Source organism: Penicillium griseofulvum (assembly GCF_001561935.1).
Source record: "Penicillium griseofulvum strain PG3 chromosome Unknown contig_80, whole genome shotgun sequence".
Classification (NCBI taxonomy): domain Eukaryota; kingdom Fungi; phylum Ascomycota; class Eurotiomycetes; order Eurotiales; family Aspergillaceae; genus Penicillium; species Penicillium griseofulvum.
Window position 1 is genome coordinate 5,909,142 of NW_024467471.1, and position 17,621 is coordinate 5,926,762.

A 17,621-nucleotide genomic window follows, 5' to 3' on the forward strand; every position below is an offset into this window, starting at 1 on the left:
CTTTATACGCAGTCACCCCACGCGGCGGGGATCAATTGTAAACCGACTTAGCCTTACATAGTATGTCCACGGGTAGTAGAAAAGCGGGCTGCCGAAGAATCGAGACTCAGGGCAGAGTTCCAAGGGTTGAAAAAGAAAAGGGGCTACCTACGGAGTAGTCTGCCCTGTCTATATTGCATCTGGTTAAGCTTCAGGGGGGATCCAAAAAGACCAGTCTATAGAAATCTTGGAACCTTGGGAAAGAAGGTTCTATGCCTTTAGCGCAGATCTAGAATTTGCAGTCCACAAAGTGCCTAGGTGGAAGAGGCTTCGTTAGACTCGGACAAGCTAGCCTAATTTAGAATAGTTCACGGAAATTGACCGAACCAGAATACATTATGAGTCTTTATAGGGCTTTGTTGCCGACCCGCTTCAACTATAGCAAAAGCTTATTGCCGTTCTTTACCCTCCCCGACCTAGTATATCCGGAGTACTCCTCTAACGGGCTCATTATTTAGCCACTAGCTGTGTATAGGCCTACATTCTGGGTTTGACGAAAATGGTCTTACGAGGTCAAAACACGGAAGTATGGAAAATGTACCTTGGATCACAGATCTGTTTCGCATATGTGTACGAAGTATAGAGTACTCGGTACATATTTTCCAGAAAGGTGTTCAGTCCATGGATATGGGCACTGTTTATTAGTATGTTTTTGTGCGCGACGCCGTACCACCTGGGTATGTATTGAGCCGGGGTCACTCGCAATAATTGGCTCAGCCCCGAAAGACACACCCAAAAGACGCTAGCTGCGGTGATAGTCACTTTTAGTCAAAACAAGATCGGTACATATATAGCCTATTTTCTTGAAGGCTGCCCTTCCAGGTCATTGATACAGATACTCTCACATATCCCTAAGTCCAACATTGAAGTCAACAGGAATGCAATTTGTACCAGAGCGGGCAATCCACAAACAGATGGCACAGCCACCTGCGTCATTTAAGGGGACAAAAAGGTACAATTACAATACCATACGCCTGTAACTCCGAGCCCTAAGATTTATCCAGCCAATGGGATGGGAAGGTTCCTGAGCCCTCAGAGCCACTTCCAAGGTTTTGGGAAAAAGTATTAACAAGGTAACCTACATATGTATTACACACGAAGACACCGAATAAATATAGAAAATATACCTATCAAGTATGTACTAGTAGAGATTAGGCGAAGCATACGAACATGTTACATGCATAGATCCGAACACCTTGAAACATTCCCTGAATACGGTATGGTAAACAACCTTGCCCCGAGTGGCAATTTAGCCAATCACGGGGTCGCATTCCTGAGGCCACCGCTGACTCAGAAAGGACGCGCAATCCCCCTGTTGCTATTCCGGAACACTTTGTCCCTTTCCCCTTCACTTCCAATTTCATTATCCATCTAGAACCAAATTCATATTCTATTAGACCTTCGTTTTTTTTTCGGATACTTTATCCTTATATTTTCCATCTTTTATTTATACCCTCGTTCATCTTATATCGACTTCTACGTATCACTTATCTCACGCCATATTTTAACCTATCCCTACACAAGTTGAGGAACAGGCTTATCCAGACCACCATGGCGACTCTCGCAGAACATCCGATGCAACCTGCCAGCTACGACCAGGATCTTGATTCATTTATCAACTTCGAACAACTCACCTACACATCTGATCCCTCCCGTTCGAAGGTCATGGTCAGCCAACCGTCGGTCGCAAGCACCGAGTTTAGTGCCAGTGATGCCCGAAGCGCCAGCTTTGCTTCAAATGGCCAGTCCCCCCTCGCATTCCAAGCCCCAAGTCACCAGTACGACGAACACAGACAACAGACTGGTCTCCCACCCGGTGCTTTGGCCATGTCCTACGGCCAGGTCCCGATGGGTTTCAGCAATGGTCAAGGATTTCCCGTGAACGCCGAGGTGTATGCTGGTCATCACATGAAGCGGGAAGACGCACAATTCGACTTCAACACTGCACCGGGCCGGAACCCGTCGGAGATGGAGATCGAACCTGAAACCATGAATCCCTCGCCATACTTCTTCCCAGCAAACCCTGGGAACAAGAACCAATATGTCGATCCTAACGCTCTCGGAGGCCATGAGCTGGCTCAGGCAGGTCCGTCCACGCAGGTCGGTCGTATGTACCCCGGCATGCATCAGCAGCAGGCTGCGATGGCCAAGGCCCAGCAACAAAAGCAAAGTGAGATGGTCCGCCACCAAATACAGGAGAGTCCGGATCAAGTGTCTGCTGCTATGCCACAGGCCCGCGGTCCTCGCAACCCCGATCCCGTGGTCGAGGAACGTATCTCTCGTCTACTCCAACAGATGCGACAGAATGCCATGGCCAATGGCGAGGGCTCCCCCACTCCCTCCAACGGTATGCCGCAGATGGCCAAGGCCCGGAAGGATGAGGCCGATATGGATGAGGATGAGCGTCTTCTTGCCAGCGAGGAGGGTAAGAAGCTCAGCAGCAAAGAGCGCCGCCAGTTGCGAAACAAGGTTTCCGCTCGTGCTTTCCGATCTCGCCGCAAGGGTATGACTATCTGAACCCTTGAATTGCAATGTAATATCATCTTTGCTAACGTCTCTCACCAGAATACATTGGCCAGCTCGAAAGCGAGGTGGCCGCTAGAACCAACGAAGCCCATGAGGTTCGCCTCCAAAACCGCGCTCTCTATGAAGAAAATGCCCGCCTAAATGACTTGGCCCGCATGCTTCTGGGATCACCCCACTTTTCCAACTTCCTGAACGATATGGGTGACACCCTGCCCGCTCAACCCCAGCAGCAGCCTCAACAGCAACCTCAGCAGCAGCAACAAGCCCAGCAGGCTGCACCCCAGCCTAGTATGCAGGCTATGCCCAAAGACACAAACGCCAACCGTGGCCAAGAGTTCCAGATGCAGCAAAACCCCCAGCCCAACATGGTCATGGTTCCTAACCCTGGCCAGGGTATGGACCCCTCCAGCATGGGCATGAACAATGCCGGCTGGAACTCGGGTATTGACATGAACTACGGTAACACTCCCGTGTTCGCTGTCATGGAGGTTCCCGAGGGTCCGGCCCTCGATGCCGAAGTCCTGTCCGGAAAATCCTCTTCTTCCTTCGGCATTCCCGAGAGCTCCAAGAATGAGGCACCTGTTGTCGACCGTCCTGCTAGCGACTCATCCACCCAGTCTGACATCGGTGTTGCCAACCCCGATGTTGACATTGATGAGTCTGATCCTGCCTTTGCTCTTTTTGTTGATTCTCCCCCTGCTGCCGACATCACCTTCGAAGGTGTTTCGACCGAAAAGGCTGCTCAGTTTACACTCGTCGTTGACAACTTCGAAGTCAGCGACTCAGCCAAGAGAACCTTCAACGCCCTCTGCAACAGCATTGACGCTGCCTTTGAGCGTGTCTCCGCTGTCACGTCCCACCTTCAGTGATTCCCCATTAGCGTCCTACCTTTTCGGCCTCATTTTCTTTGTACATGTGATCACTCTTTTTTTTTTCCCTTTCTTCTTCGCCATCGTTATCGTCACCTTAGGTGAAATCTCTTGCCGTATTTTGCGAATCATCGGGGTACTCTTTTCTTTCCCTTTTCCAGATGCCCTAGGGAGTTTCAAGGCGCTTGTCTCTTACTATATCGTGTATCTCCCACGATGAAATTCTTTGGTGAAATTTTGGAGCTTTACTGGCGTACTTGAAGGATTTGGGTAAAAATCCAACCCTTGATATTTACGGCCATATGATTGTCTTATTTTATTGCATAGCCTGTGCTCTGGATGTAGTTTATTTAGCCAAATAGAATGCTTGTCAATTTAACATGACCCTGTCCTAATGCGTTACAAGTGTACATCCATCGAGATACTTCAACAAAAACATAAATCCCAAGGACTTGTTTAATATAAATGTTTTTTATTGCCCAGGTGAAATTTATAGCTTAGTTATCTTGGAAAAGAGTAAGTCCATGGCGGTCCAAATGGATTTTCTGCCGCAAAAACATTTTTTGGATCCACCAATTTTGTTGCTTTCTCCTTTACATTATTACAAAGGGGCCTTTTATCATTTCCATTCAATCACCTCTATTCTAGACAAGTTGGCTTCCTCTTGCGTGCGCGGTGCCTTGTCAACCGCCACTCGCGCAGTCGCCCGGAGCGCGTGCCCTCGAATTCCTATTTCGCCATTTACCCTACGATCATATCGCACCCGGAACCGTGACTCACCAATCCCTAATAACCCAAAATCGCGGTCGAGGAGCTTCAGCTTCCCTAAATCATTGGCGCAATTAGCGGAGATCAAGGAAGCCTATGCGAACCGCTCGCCACTCCGGATCAGACAACCTACCATCAACCCCAACGCATACTTTCTTCCAGCTGGCTCGGTATCGAGGAGACGACGCGCCTATTACGACGACTACCTGATTTGTGAACCATCAAGACTCGAACTTACCTCATTGCCCCCGCCTCGAGCAGGAATCGACCCAATGAAGTTCTTCTACCAGGTCATCACGACCCCAACGGCCGATACCCCCGGCACAGCTGTTTGCCTCAACTTCCCGGACAAGCGATACTTTTTCGGCCAGCTATCCGAAGGCACGCAGCGCGCATGCACAGAGCGCGGAATTAAGCTTTCTCTTCTCACCGATGTGTTTATTACTGGACGAACGGAATGGGCCAACACAGGCGGCTTGATTGGGATTGTTTTGACCCTTGCCGATACAGTAACAACCTCCATGGCGGCTGTTGAGGAGGAAAATCGGAAGAAGGCTGCCCGTAAGGCGGAAAGGGAGGCTGAAGAACCCGTAAAACAGAAGTCCCGTCCACAGCCGCACCAACACAAGCCCGTTGTGGAGCGGGAAGGCGAGACAGTCTTGCAGAGGGGTAATCTGACAATTCATGGTGCTGCGAATCTTACGCATACATTGGCTACTTCGCGGCGATTTGTTTTCCGAAAAGGAATGCCGGTTTATTTGAAAGAATATGACTCGAAGACCCTCGCAAAGCAAAAGCCTATCGGCGCCAAGGATCCCTTTGAGAAGCCCACATGGTTCGACTCTAACATCAAAGTCTGGGTCCTGCCTATTAACCCTAGCCCATCAGCTAGTTCTCGAGTTGAGCCGCGGTCACAGAGTCCACGAAAGCGGAGCTTGGAAGAATTCCAGGAATCTGAAAAGACCGAAGATCATATGGACCAGCGTGCTAAAGACCTGATAGTGACGCAGTCCATTGTGCAGGATATGTTCAACTCAACATGGAAGATGGATGCTCTGCATGAAACCCCATTGGCCGAGGTCAAGATGCCGGCCGCTATATTCATTCGGAACCCTGAAACCAAGGACCTTGAGCAATACAAAGGTCCGGTGCCGGGTGGTCCAGACGAGCTTCCAGACATCAAGGTTCTCGTCCGAAAGCCCTGGCCCGGCGCAACTGTCGAGAGTCTCCCACCCACTTCTCCCTCGAAGGAAGCGGTATGCTACATTGTGCGGAATCACGATATTCGCGGAAAGTTCGACCCGAAGAAGGCCCAGGAATTGAACGTCGAGAAGGGTGCTAAATACTCCGCTTTGACGAAGGGCGAGAGTGTTCAATCCCTGGACGGAAAGACGATCACCCCAGACATGGTCTTGGGACAGACGCGAGCAGGAAAAGGCGTTGCCATCATGGAAGTGCCATCGTCCGAGTACCTCGACGACCTGGTCAGCCGGGCCGAATGGAATTCGCCAGCTGTGACGACCGAGTTGCAAGCCTTCATCTGGATTCTTGGACCAGGTGTGGCCGAGCATCCTAAATTCCAGGAATTCGTTGCGAGAATGTCTCACTGCAAGCATACTGTGTCGAGCACAGACCACTGCCCGAACTACCTAGCGATGACCAGCTCTGCCAGCTCGACTGTTCGACTCGCCCGTCTCAAGCCTGATAGCTATGCAGTTCCTGTTCACGACAATGTGTCACTTCCACAACCCGGAACCCCCAATGCCAATTCGAAATCGGCAATTGCTGCTCGTGAGAATTCTCCACTCCAGCCTCTTGAGCCCGGACTCATCATCAACATGGAACCCAATTTCGGGTTCAATAGCGACGAAGTCATGTCTCGCTTTAACCCAGCGACTGCATTGCATAGCATCCCGCGTTCTGTCGAGCAGCGGATGGAAGTCATTCGCAAGCGCGTCGCTAAGTCTGAATTCCAGAAAAAGTTGCACGTGCAACGGACAGAATGGCCTGGAGCGGATGCAGAGATCATCGCGCTGGGTACTGGTTCCTCTGTTCCATCCAAATACCGAAATGTATCTGCCACACTAGTGAAGGTACCTGGATATGGCTACTATTTGCTTGATTGTGGCGAGAATACTCTTGGTCAACTGAAGCGAGTTTTCGAGCCTGAAGAACTTCGTGAAGTCCTTCAGAATCTTCGGATGATCTGGATCAGCCATTTGCACGCTGATCACCATCTAGGAACAGTCTCAGTGATCAAGGCCTGGCACACGGAGAACTTCAAGAATGGATTTGGCTCGGATGCTAAACGTGAAAACGATATGGTCAAGGTCCTCCTGGAGAAGCGACTGGCTGTTGTATCTGATGATGGAATGATCTCCTGGTTGGAAGAATATTCACAAGTCGAGGACTTCGGATTTGACAAGCTGCTTACTCTTTCCGCACGCCCTGAAGTAAATGGTCCTAAAATCACCACGGAGTTCTCACACCAACTACCTAATCGTTATCGGTTCAATCTTAACTTCACGGACGAATCCTCCCACCTCACTCCTCTTCTCAAGTCTGCTACCGGTCTTACAGATCTACTCACTTGCCGTGTCAAACACTGCAAGGGTGCCTTCGCTGTGTCCCTTGTCTTCTCAAATGGATTCAAGGTTTCCTACTCTGGTGATTGCAGGCCATCGGATAAATTTGCCGTCATTGGACAGGGTTCAACAGTGCTCATTCACGAGGCCACTTTCCAACCCGACATGGTCGGATCGGCTAAGGCCAAACGGCACTCAACCTCGGCCGAGGCAATCGAAGTCGGCCGTCGCATGCAAGCGCGCGCTGTCCTGCTCACTCATTTCAGCCAGCGCTACCAGAAGACCGCCTATGTAGAGAAGCGGAACCCTGGCAAATTCCAGTCCAGCCGGGACTCAGCTGCAAAGGAGCCCGCAGATGCGGATATCCCATTCGACGACCCTCAGGATCAAGCAGTGGACTCCAACGACGCTCCACTGTCCGACGACATCAACATGGGTCTCAGCCAAAGGTTCGGCGTGTATACCGGCCCCGTCGCCGGAGCGATGGACTTCATGCGTGTCAAGGTCGGAGACTTCGCCCTTGCGCAGGCATATGCACCGGCATTGGAGAAGTTCACTGAGCTCTTGGAGCGGGCAGCGAATGAGGAAGCTGAGCGCGCGAAGCATACCCGACAGGAAGAGGAGAATGCACGCAAGGCAAAGAATAATAAGAAATGGGCTAAGCAAATGGCTACTGCTACCGCAGCAGCAGTTGCAGCTGCAGCAACTGAGACTAGCGATGTGCAGACGCCCACTCGGTCTGTCTGGAGTGCTAGTGAAAGTGAGGAAGGATGGGAGACGAGTGATGAACAATGTTGTTCCTAATTGTATATACTATACCATGTCAAATATGCATAGCAAAAGTTTTGTATTTTCCATCTCGGAGAATACTAGTCCGAGGTCAGCTTCGGCGAGCTTGCCGAGATGCGGAGACCATATATCTGTTGCATTCTTGGAGTTCCTAGCTTTTGCTCTTCCCATGTTATTCTAAATATCGATGAATATAAGTAGCATCTCCGCTTGATGCGCCTAATTCACCCCATAATACAGAGAGAGGATGTAATTCATTGGGCAACAGAATGGCTTATCGGCCGATCTACCCCAACTGGTCCCCTCACCGCCCCCATGGGGTCCGTATATTTCCTGACTCAATTCCATTTTATAGATTCCTGGATATCTCTCTGCAATTGATTCGAGATGACCACCCTCATACCTCGTGAGCCCTATACTCAGGATGAGCTCGCTCGCCTGTATCCAGCAGCTCTGAAGCTGGAGTTGGTACAAGTGGTAAGTGTTTTGGTCTCCACAAAGACGTAATATGGCTAACCAGTACAGTTCCTTCGTCATGGTGAGAGATACGTTTACAATGCGACCCCTGAAAGCATTTCTAACTAATCCTAGGCGAACGGACACCTGTCTCATCCCGATTCTCAAATGTATGCCGCCATTGCTACCCCATCCCCCAAATCCGCTCTCCGACGGTCTCCGCTAACACTTCCCCAAAGACAGGCTTGAGCCCATGTATGGCAATTTCCCAATACCGATATCGGCCGAGTATATACTGATTCTCTCTTGACAAGACTGGCCGTATTGCGGCGTCGCAAGACGCATGGTGCAGATGGCATCGAGTAGCAAGGACCTCTCGGAATGGAACGGGTTCCAATGGCGCCGGAAAATGGAGTCATTCGGCAGTAATGACCAGGCGATGATCACAACAGGACCCGGAGGAAAAGTCGAAGGGATGTGGTAGGTTCTCCACGGAGCTATGATTTGTATGTGGAGGAAAGCTAAATTATCCCATCTGAAGCTTGCACGGAGAGCTCACAGACAAGGGTCGTGAGACGACATATGCGCTGGGACAACGGTTGCGCCATCTATATGTCGACCAGCTTGGGTTCATGCCTCAGATCAAGGGGGATTCCGAAGATATGTATCTCCGCGCCACACCGATTCCCCGCGCGCTGGAGTCACTCCAGGAGGCCTTCTGGGGCATGTACCCGGCTAGCGCGCGCACGCTTGACTTCCCACCGCCGGTGATTGTGGCCCGCCAGGTTAATGAGGAGACACTCTTCCCCAATGAGGGGAACTGCAAACGGTTCCGACAGCTGGCACGGCTTTTTGCCGACCGCGCCGCTGCACGATGTATGGGCTTATCGGTGGGATATGAAGATAAGGGTCACGGCTAATGATTCTAATGCAGGGAACGACTCCGAACAAATGGCGTACTTGAACAGCCTCTGGTCAAAGCACATGCCTGAAGAATCACCTAAGGTTGCTGTTGATGCCCACCCCCGTCTTTCTGGAATCATGGACACCATCAATGCAACCGATGCCCATGGCCCAGCCACTAGGCTCCCATCCGAGTTCTATGACAAGAAGGGTCGTGCTATCGTGGACCGAATTGCGGTTGAGGAGTGGTTTGCTGGCTACGGCGAGAGCAGCGAGTACCGTAAGCTGGGTATTGGTGCTCTCATGGGTGATGTGGTTGACCGCATGGTCAGCACCGCTGTGGAGGGTGGCTGGCGTAGTGAGACTGCCGCGTCCGGCTCAGGCAACCCAGAGACCGGCAAGGCTATCAAGTTTGCTATGAGCGGCTGCCACGACACCACCCTGGCGGCCATCCTGTCCAGTGTTGGTGGATTCCAGGACCAGTCATGGCCTCCATTTACTTCCTCTATCGCAGTTGAGCTCTTTTCACAGGCGGCCCGCTCCGATTCCGGCGCTGGTGCTGTGCTTGAGGAGTTCGCTAGCCCATCTGTCGCACCCAAGAAGCCCGGTGTCTTCTCCCAGCTGTTCGGTAAGTCCGCACCGAAGCAACCTGCCACCTCCGATACTGCGCGCGCACCTCTGGAATCCCTTCCCGAAGGCGCTCGCGAGTCTCTCCAGAAGCACTATGTCCGTATTCGCTACAATGACCAGCCCGTCCGTATCCCCGGCTGTGCTGCTAAACCCGAGAACCACCTGCCTGGCGATGAGACATTCTGCACTTTGGATGCCTTCAAGGCGATTGTTGATAAGTTCACGCCAAAGGACTGGCAAGGCGAGTGCACGGCGAACCTTGGCGCTGGCCTCCACGGTCCAGACGATCGTGAAAAGGCCCCGGCTGGCTTCTAGACGCTCTATAGACTGTAATGTTATCTTTTAATTGGAGATATTTTCTTTCTCCTACGATTTGATAGGCCAGAAGTAGAGAACCAGAATCGCATATCAGCTGCCATTTCAGCTACTTTTCGCCTTAGCCTCTTGATCTGCTCTGATTGCCTTGATCTTCATCGCAGCAATCTTCATCAACATCGAGTGCGGTAGATACTCAAACGACAAGCCCTGCAACCAATGCCAGAAATAAGCCCATACAATATCCTGTCCACAGCCAACCCGATCCAAGCCAGCAGCAGCTAGCACTCTCGCCTCAGGAATAAACAGATTAGCCTTCACATCATACCCAGGAGTGCTGACCTCCGCAACTCGCAGTCCCATCACCTCAACCTCCTTCCCTTCAGCGGCAAACTCAGCGCGCAGCGACTTAGTAAACGAATCCACAAAACCCTTACTAGCGCTATAAGTACTGAGATATGGCAATCCAAGCGCAGCAACAGAAGAAACATTCATCACAAGACCAGGCGCATTCTCTTCCAACTGTTCAGCCAGAACACGCGTAATATGAAAAGCGAAAGTCGCATTCCGCGAAAGAGTGTCTTGCACATCCTGATAGGTATACTCCTTAAGGAGCGTAGCAGGCTTAGTCTCACCACCAACATTATTAATAAGAACAGTCAACCCGCCCTGGGAACCGACAGTCCCATTACTCCGAATAATATCGCGCACTTCCGCATCGACATCATCGATATCCGCGGTCAAATTCTGCGCATCGCGCACAAGCACGGCGACATGAACTGCGGGGAAGAGCGCCTCGAGTTCGCGACGACGACGTTGGAGTTTCGAGCTGTTCCGCCCGTGTAGGATAACGTTGAACCCGCGTGCGCAGAGTTCTTGTGCAAAGCCGAAACCTATTCCGTCTGTTGCGCCGGTGACGAGGGCCCAGTTTTTTTGTGTGGGGTTGTAGCGTTGGAGGAGGGTACTGGGGAGGAGGAAGTTGGTTGCTTGGCGGGTTATGGAGAGGAGGTTTTTTCCTAGGGTGAAGAGGCCTAGGTAGGCTAGTGGTTTGGTGTAGGTTCCTAGTTCGATCATTTTGGTTATATGTATGGAATTGGAAGGGTTAGCATAGAGGATCTTTATAGATTTCTAGGTGGACGTGTCTTGGGATCGGCGATTTGGCTGTCGGCCCGCTCATCGAGCCGAGCACCGATTTGGAGGAAATATAGACCGACTACTCCGTATAGTACGGAGTAATAAGGACCGTATAAGCGATCAGATATTTTTATTATATCTGATGCTATATCTAATAAATTAAATATATTAATAGTGAACTCGCGGATGAAACAGTCCAGATGGAATGCCCTAACATCACCACTGTTTTACATTGACCTTTTGTGCAGGTGCTTTAGATATCTTTTTACCTTGTCAATTTCCTCACAAGATGGCTAAAAATTAATTTCTCCTATCAGACCTCTGTCTGGTCTAATCCTATTTTAATACTCATTTTGAAAACCAATGGTATCAAATGGGGACCGTGAAAGTCAGCAGTACTACACAGGTACCTTGCGAGCAATTCACGCTGGCCACTTAAAACACAGCAATTATCATAGCCATTTGAAATCATACACTTCATTGGATATGCTACGGCTCCACTGGTGTACCCTTAACCTTGGAGGACCTGTATTGGCATTTGTACGGCATCAGGAATGTAACCGACAGCGTCAGAGGATGAGGAACTTGGAGACGGTTCTCTGCGGAAGATGCTATATAATGTAGCATCCTAGAATTCCCGCAGACTCAACTTATCTTTCTTCTCCTTCTTCTTCTTTCTTGCTTTGTATACATATACACAAAAGTTGCCCATCTTTCATTATGGTTATCGACGCGGGAAAAAGCACAGTCTCTTACCATGTCCCAACTCCTACGGAGCAAAAGCCCAAGACACGGCAGATGCCTGTCACCTTGCTTTCTGGGTTTCTGGTATGAAATACGATCAATTAAATCAACGTTGAGCCAATCCCGAGACACTGACACACCTCAATAGGGAAGCGGCAAGACAACCCTCCTCAAACACATCCTCCAGTCCCCTGACCATGGGTTACGGATTGCTGTCATCGTCAATGATATGAGCCAGTGAGTTCCACGTTGAATAGATAACATAGGCTGTCAGCTAATTGCTTCGTTCCATTAGGTTGAACATCGACGCTACCCTCATCCAAAACCACAAAGTCTCTCAAACCACCGAGAAACTCATTCGACTTCAAAACGGGTGCATCTGCTGCACCCTACGAGGGGACTTGCTGTCTGAACTGGCAGCTCTGACCAAAAGAAATGAGGTTGACTACGTCATCATTGAATCGACTGGTATCAGCGAGCCCATGCAAGTGGCCGAGACTTTCACGGCCGAGTTTAGCTCAGCCATGCTGGAAGCTGAAGATCAGATTGCGAACGATGATGCTGATGCAAAGAAGATCCTGAATGAAATGTATCTTTCGCCACCACATCTCCCCTTACGGTGGACTTGCTGACATGACATAGTGTGGAACTAGGTGGCTTGCACACAATGGCTCGGTTAGACACTACTGTCACTGTCATTGATGCTTTCAACTTGCTTTCCAGCTTCGACACAGCAGAGTTCCTCTCTGACCGCTACGGGAGTGAAGAGATCATTCCCGAGGATGAGCGTACAATATCTGATCTCATGGTCGATCAGATTGAGTTCGCCGATGTGTTGATTATCAACAAGATCGACACAGTTGACCAAGCAACACGCGATAAGATCTTGCATTTGGTGAAGCTACTGAACCCAGCGGCAAAGGTTCTCGAGTCAAATTACTCCCAAATAGATGTCCGGGAAATCATCAACACAAACAAATTTGATTTTATCCGTGCTGCATCTGGCCCCGGGTGGCTGCGGAGTCTGCATGAAATGACAATACAGACGACAGGAAACGGTGACCGGATGGCACCGAAACCAGAGACTTTGGAGTAAGTTTGTCGGTAATTCATTTATGGACAATTTACTGACCGCTGCAGGTATGGTATCAACAACTTCGTTTACACTGCTCGTCGACCCTTCCACCCGCGCCGTATCTTCGCTCTTCTTCATGACAAGTTCATCATTCTCCAGAACACTGAAGCCGAAGAGGAAGAAGGCGACGAGGAAGACGAAGACGATGATGCAATGGACACAGACTCCGAGTCAGAGTCCATGGAAGACTTTGAACAGCCTGATTCAGAGGTAATTCTGAACAATAAACGTACCCACCCGGCCTTTGGGCCAGTTCTTCGCTCCAAGGGCTTCTTCTGGCTTACAACCAGACCTTGGCAATTTGGAGAATGGAGTCAAGCAGGCGGTATGATGACTGTTGGATGTGGTGGACCTTGGTTTGCTGAAGTCCCCGACGAGGCCTGGCCAGAAGACCAGGAGGTACGGGAATCCATTCAAAATGATTTCCAAGGTCCTTGGGGTGACCGTCGCCAGGAACTAGTGTTTATCGGTGAAGGTATTGACAGTGCCAAGATCACTGCTTTGCTGGATGAGTGTCTTCTAGATGATAAGGATATGAAGAAGTGGGAAAAGGTGATGAAGAACAAGAAAATGAGCAGAGAGGAGAAGACGGATAAGTTAGCAAAGATGTGGGAAGATGGTTGGGAAGATTGGCCTGCATTTGAAGAAGAGGAAGAGGAGGAAGAGAAGCCGGAGCAGGGGAAGCGTCGAATTAGTGAATATCTGGGTCCTCAGAATGGGACTAAACATGTTCATGGACATGGACATGGACATGGACATGGACACAGCCACCGGATGGTTGCCGTATGAACTTGTCGAGGTTAATACCAATCAAAAAGTTGATTCCTTTTCAATTCCATCAATTTAATAACAATAAAATCTTAAATCCAAAACATTGGGACATCTATCCTGTCTAAGCATCGTAAATGAAGTTGGAGGTGGTGTAAGTGATGTTGATTCGAGGGTGTGGCCCTGGAATATAGTGGCAGAATAGGAAGGGCGGTCTGTGACAGATTAGAGATAAGATAGGAGATAAAGCCTCCGCCTTTCAAGGTTCTGCCCAGGTGCCCTTCCTCTTCCTCTATCCCATCCTCTCTTCCTTACAATTTCATGCCAAATACTCCTTCAAATCAAAGAAACCCCCATCTACTCTCAAAATCTCTCTTTTAGCTCATTTGCCGCGCTATCGTGCGCGTTGCACATCGGTGTCTGACCACGCTTCGTTTCGCTTCGTAGCTCCGAGCTACTCCAACCCCCGCACTCCTCAGGACAACGGTTACTCAACGATCACCTCAACCAACACTGTTCCGCCGCGAATTTAATTCCCAACCTTGAGACGATGCTACAGGCCTGACTGCAGATATCCGACTTTGTACAACCATCCCAGGCAATAACTGGGAACCTTGCGGCTTTTGTCCTAGGCGAGATCAGCACATGCAGATGCCAACAGTCGGCCTTTGCCGTTAAATTCAGCTCGACCAGTCCCTTTTACCATTCTTCTTCGTGATCACGGAGTAATTTTGACTTTGCATTGGTCTGATTACCCCTGTCTAATACACTATAAATTGCGTAGTAAGTACACCCAATCTATCCTTGTGCATACCCCGGATTCTAACACCCCATTCCTAGATGTCTGCCCGCTCAATGGAGGTAAGAAACTATTCCTTTTCCCCAAAACAACACCCCCGAACAATATTCTTTATAATACCTTGAACCAAGCCTGGGTCATTCGGTAAAGCTCGGTTAGTTACCGCGTGCCGCTGCATCCATGCACGGGCCGTTGTAAGACAGCTGCTTGGTTCCGGACCCTTTCCGCTATTTCCCAGGGGATGAAGAAGCACCGGAAACCTTCTAGGCAGCTAAATGAGCCCTAGAATAGGCAAGGAACATGGATTTCCAATTTTGGGGCGTCTGCCACGGTTGCTGCCAGAACGGGCCGTTGCAAGATAGTACCATATTGAATCCACGGGTCTCCGTCTTCAGGATCAGTTATTTCCTTGTCATTTCAAGGAATATTGGCCTGGCTGGGTTCGCTGACTGCCCAATGCCCTCTTCCTTTTCCGACATGTGATGCGTTGATTTATTCCTCCTTGCCCCTAACTCATGAATCTTCCATCCTGATAACCCTGACCTGTTTCTTGCTTCGCCTTTTCTCCAAAATGCATTCTTTTTTGGCTTGATTAAATGTCCGACTCACCGGTAGCCCGCGTGAGCCGGCCTCATGGTCCTTTTATAGGGCGTGAGTTTAATTTTTGGAAGCGACGGCGCGAATATCCACTCCATAAGAGTCCAGCCGAGCTAAGTCTTTTGGATAATTTACAGGGAAACAACCAAGTGGCTGCGCCGAATCAGGCTAAATCGGCGTCTGTGCCCAACACCAAAGGCCCTGATGTTAAACCTCGTCTGCTTCTAATGGGACTCCGCCGGCAAGTTCTCGCTGCCAGCTCCGCACGCAACAATGGTACTAACTGTGTATTAGGAGTGGCAAGTCATCTATTGCTAGTGTGGTATTCCATAAGATGCCACCAAACGAGACACTCTTTTTGGAATCCACGACTCGGATTCAGAAGGACTCGATCCAGTAAGATCCACAGACACGACTTGCTTTATGCCCTTTCCACTGACATGAAGCCTGAAGCTCTTTTATGGACTTCCAAGTCTGGGATTTCCCGGGTCAGCTTGAGTACTTCGAGTCTGCCTTCGATCTCGAGGATATATTCGGCAGTCTGGGCGCCCTGGTTTGGGTGATCGACGCACAAGATGACTATCTTGACTCGGTAGCCCGGCTCAACCGCACCATATTGACTGTCCAGCAGTTCTATCCCGGCATCAACATCGAAGTCTTCATTCACAAGGTCGATGGACTGTCAGACGAGTACCGCACTGACACGTTCCAAGACATTGTGCAGCGCATCTCCGACGAGCTCAGTGACGCTGGATATGAGAATGCGCCTGTGCACTACTATCTGACTTCCATTTACGATTACTCTGTCTTTGAAGCCTTCAGCAAAGTGATTCAGAAGCTGATCCCCAACTTATCTACACTTGAGAATCTTATCAACACTCTTGCCAACAACTGTGGATTTGAAAAGACATACCTCTTCGACGTGCTGAGCAAAATTTATATCGCCTCTGACACCCGACCTGTTGATATGGCTTGCTACGAGATGTGCTCTGATTATATCGATGTGATTGTCGATATTTCCGAGTTATACTCTTGGGATCACCCAGTGCGCAAGCGATTGGGTGACCAGATCCAAGAAGCAGAAAGCCACGTCGTGTTGCATGATCAGACCATGATCCATTTGATGGAGATGAACAAGTATGTGTATCTCAACGAGTGTCTTTATTATCTATACTGACTTTTTTCTTCAGGTACCTCTGTCTAGTCTCGGTGATTCGCAACCCCGAAGCCAAGGACAAGCGGGGTCTGATTGATATGAACTGTCGTACTTTCCAAGATGCCTTGAACGAAGTGTTCTCGCGCAGCTGGGAAGAAGGGTCTACGGCCCAAGCAGTAGCTTCAACAGCAAGCAAGTGATGGAAATGAAATTGAGGCAAAACTTGACGTTGGAAGCAAAAAGCAGAGTGTATTTCTCGGCTGCGTTATGAAATCAAGCCTCTTGTACCTTTAGCGAATGCAGTTTGGAGAGATAATAGAAAATTGGATTGAAAATCTAAACCAGTTGTACTTTGTAAATGTGAAGTGGATAAATTCAAAGTCCACTCGGCGCACTGCCTCGGGTTTTGTCAGCCAAGTCCTCCACCTGTGCAACTCCAACAATTCAAATGGTCTGATTTTACAACTCCTCAATCGACTCACATTTGGGAGAGCAATGTCAGAACTCCGCCAGCGACCAACAGCCACATCAAAGTCCAGCAATGGGCCCGACAAAGAGTCAAGGTCAAGACAGCACTCAAGCAATGAAACCGATCAAGACCACGGCATAAGCCTACTGGACATAATCCGCGTCATTGTGACCCTAATCATCGCTTGTTGCGGTCTCTCCTATTATATGACTTCCTCCGAGTCCGTGCTGTGGGGTTACAGACCATGGTATACACGGTGGCCGGTGGTGAAGCAGTGGGTGGTACGCAAATCCCGGTTCTCGTTCACAAAACAGGTCACATCCGATTCAAGCTAACTCATTTCAAAAATAAAGCAAGGCCCTGTTACCCTGACACCAAGTCAATTATCCCTTTACAACGGCACAGACGCCACTTTACCCCTCTACGTCGCAGTGAATGGGACCATCTTCGATGTCTCAGCAAACCGAATGATCTACGGACCGGGCGGGAGTTACAACTTCTTCGCGGGGCGGGACGCAACACGCGCTTTTGTCACGGGCTGCTTTAAGGAGGATCTTACGTCTGACATGCGCGGTGTTGAGATTATGTTCATGCCAGTTGAGGATGTCGAGAATGAGTCTATCACATCTGCGCAGAAGAAAATCCGTCGCGAGAAGGAGTTACGGGCTGCTAAAGCGCGGGTTGAGGGGGCTGTGAAGAGGTGGACTGAATTCTTTTCGAATCATAAGAAGTATTTTGAGGCGGGGAGGGTGGTTGAGGATGGAGGTGTTGTTGGAGAGCCGTGGCCGCTGTGTGAGGGTGCGCAGAAGCAGCGACCGAAGAGGAGTGCAATGTTGGAAAAGTCGTAGGACTACTTTTTGTAATTTGCTGGGTTGGTGTTGGATATTGCAGATTGGGTGGTAGAGGCCGAGAGAAGTCTACGGAATGACGCATGTCCTT

The 17,621-nt window shown here is 49.8% G+C and overlaps 7 protein-coding genes across 7 annotated transcripts; 6 read left to right on the forward strand and 1 right to left on the reverse strand.

The window, feature by feature from the left end:
• Positions 1-1,590: 1,590 nt before the first annotated feature.
• Positions 1,591-3,434, forward strand: PGRI_031110 (bZIP transcription factor; the record flags this gene model as incomplete). The annotated part of the gene is made up of 2 exons (XM_040790824.1): positions 1,591-2,542; positions 2,605-3,434. 2 exons carry the CDS (start codon positions 1,591-1,593, stop codon positions 3,432-3,434), a joined length of 1,782 nt encoding a protein of 593 aa, XP_040647777.1.
• Positions 3,435-4,474: 1,040 nt separating this feature from the next.
• On the forward strand, positions 4,475-7,591 carry PGRI_031120 (ribonuclease Z; the record flags this gene model as incomplete). Its single annotated transcript, XM_040790825.1, has 1 exon — positions 4,475-7,591. The coding sequence occupies one exon, from the start codon at positions 4,475-4,477 to the stop codon at positions 7,589-7,591; it is 3,117 nt and encodes a 1,038-aa protein (XP_040647778.1).
• A 372-nt stretch (positions 7,592-7,963) lies between these two features.
• On the forward strand, positions 7,964-9,880 carry PGRI_031130 (putative acid phosphatase; the record flags this gene model as incomplete). Its single annotated transcript, XM_040790826.1, has 6 exons — positions 7,964-8,053; positions 8,102-8,114; positions 8,168-8,287; positions 8,347-8,512; positions 8,574-8,908; positions 8,967-9,880. 6 exons carry the CDS (start codon positions 7,964-7,966, stop codon positions 9,878-9,880), a joined length of 1,638 nt encoding a protein of 545 aa, XP_040647779.1.
• A 105-nt stretch (positions 9,881-9,985) lies between these two features.
• Positions 9,986-10,954, reverse strand: PGRI_031140 (putative short chain dehydrogenase/reductase; the record flags this gene model as incomplete). The annotated part of the gene is made up of 1 exon (XM_040790827.1): positions 9,986-10,954. The coding sequence occupies one exon, from the start codon at positions 10,952-10,954 to the stop codon at positions 9,986-9,988; it is 969 nt and encodes a 322-aa protein (XP_040647780.1).
• Positions 10,955-11,734: 780 nt separating this feature from the next.
• On the forward strand, positions 11,735-13,682 carry PGRI_031150 (uncharacterized protein; the record flags this gene model as incomplete). The annotated part of the gene is made up of 5 exons (XM_040790828.1): positions 11,735-11,842; positions 11,907-11,995; positions 12,054-12,347; positions 12,401-12,850; positions 12,899-13,682. The coding sequence occupies 5 exons, from the start codon at positions 11,735-11,737 to the stop codon at positions 13,680-13,682; spliced, it is 1,725 nt and encodes a 574-aa protein (XP_040647781.1).
• Positions 13,683-15,391: 1,709 nt separating this feature from the next.
• PGRI_031160 (GTR/RAG family Ras-related GTP-binding protein) lies at positions 15,392-16,413 on the forward strand (the record flags this gene model as incomplete). The annotated part of the gene is made up of 3 exons (XM_040790829.1): positions 15,392-15,453; positions 15,511-16,194; positions 16,248-16,413. 3 exons carry the CDS (start codon positions 15,392-15,394, stop codon positions 16,411-16,413), a joined length of 912 nt encoding a protein of 303 aa, XP_040647782.1.
• A 295-nt stretch (positions 16,414-16,708) lies between these two features.
• PGRI_031170 (putative heme/steroid binding domain protein) lies at positions 16,709-17,530 on the forward strand (the record flags this gene model as incomplete). Its single annotated transcript, XM_040790830.1, has 2 exons — positions 16,709-16,963; positions 17,036-17,530. 2 exons carry the CDS (start codon positions 16,709-16,711, stop codon positions 17,528-17,530), a joined length of 750 nt encoding a protein of 249 aa, XP_040647783.1.
• Between the last annotated feature and the right edge of the window lie 91 nt (positions 17,531-17,621).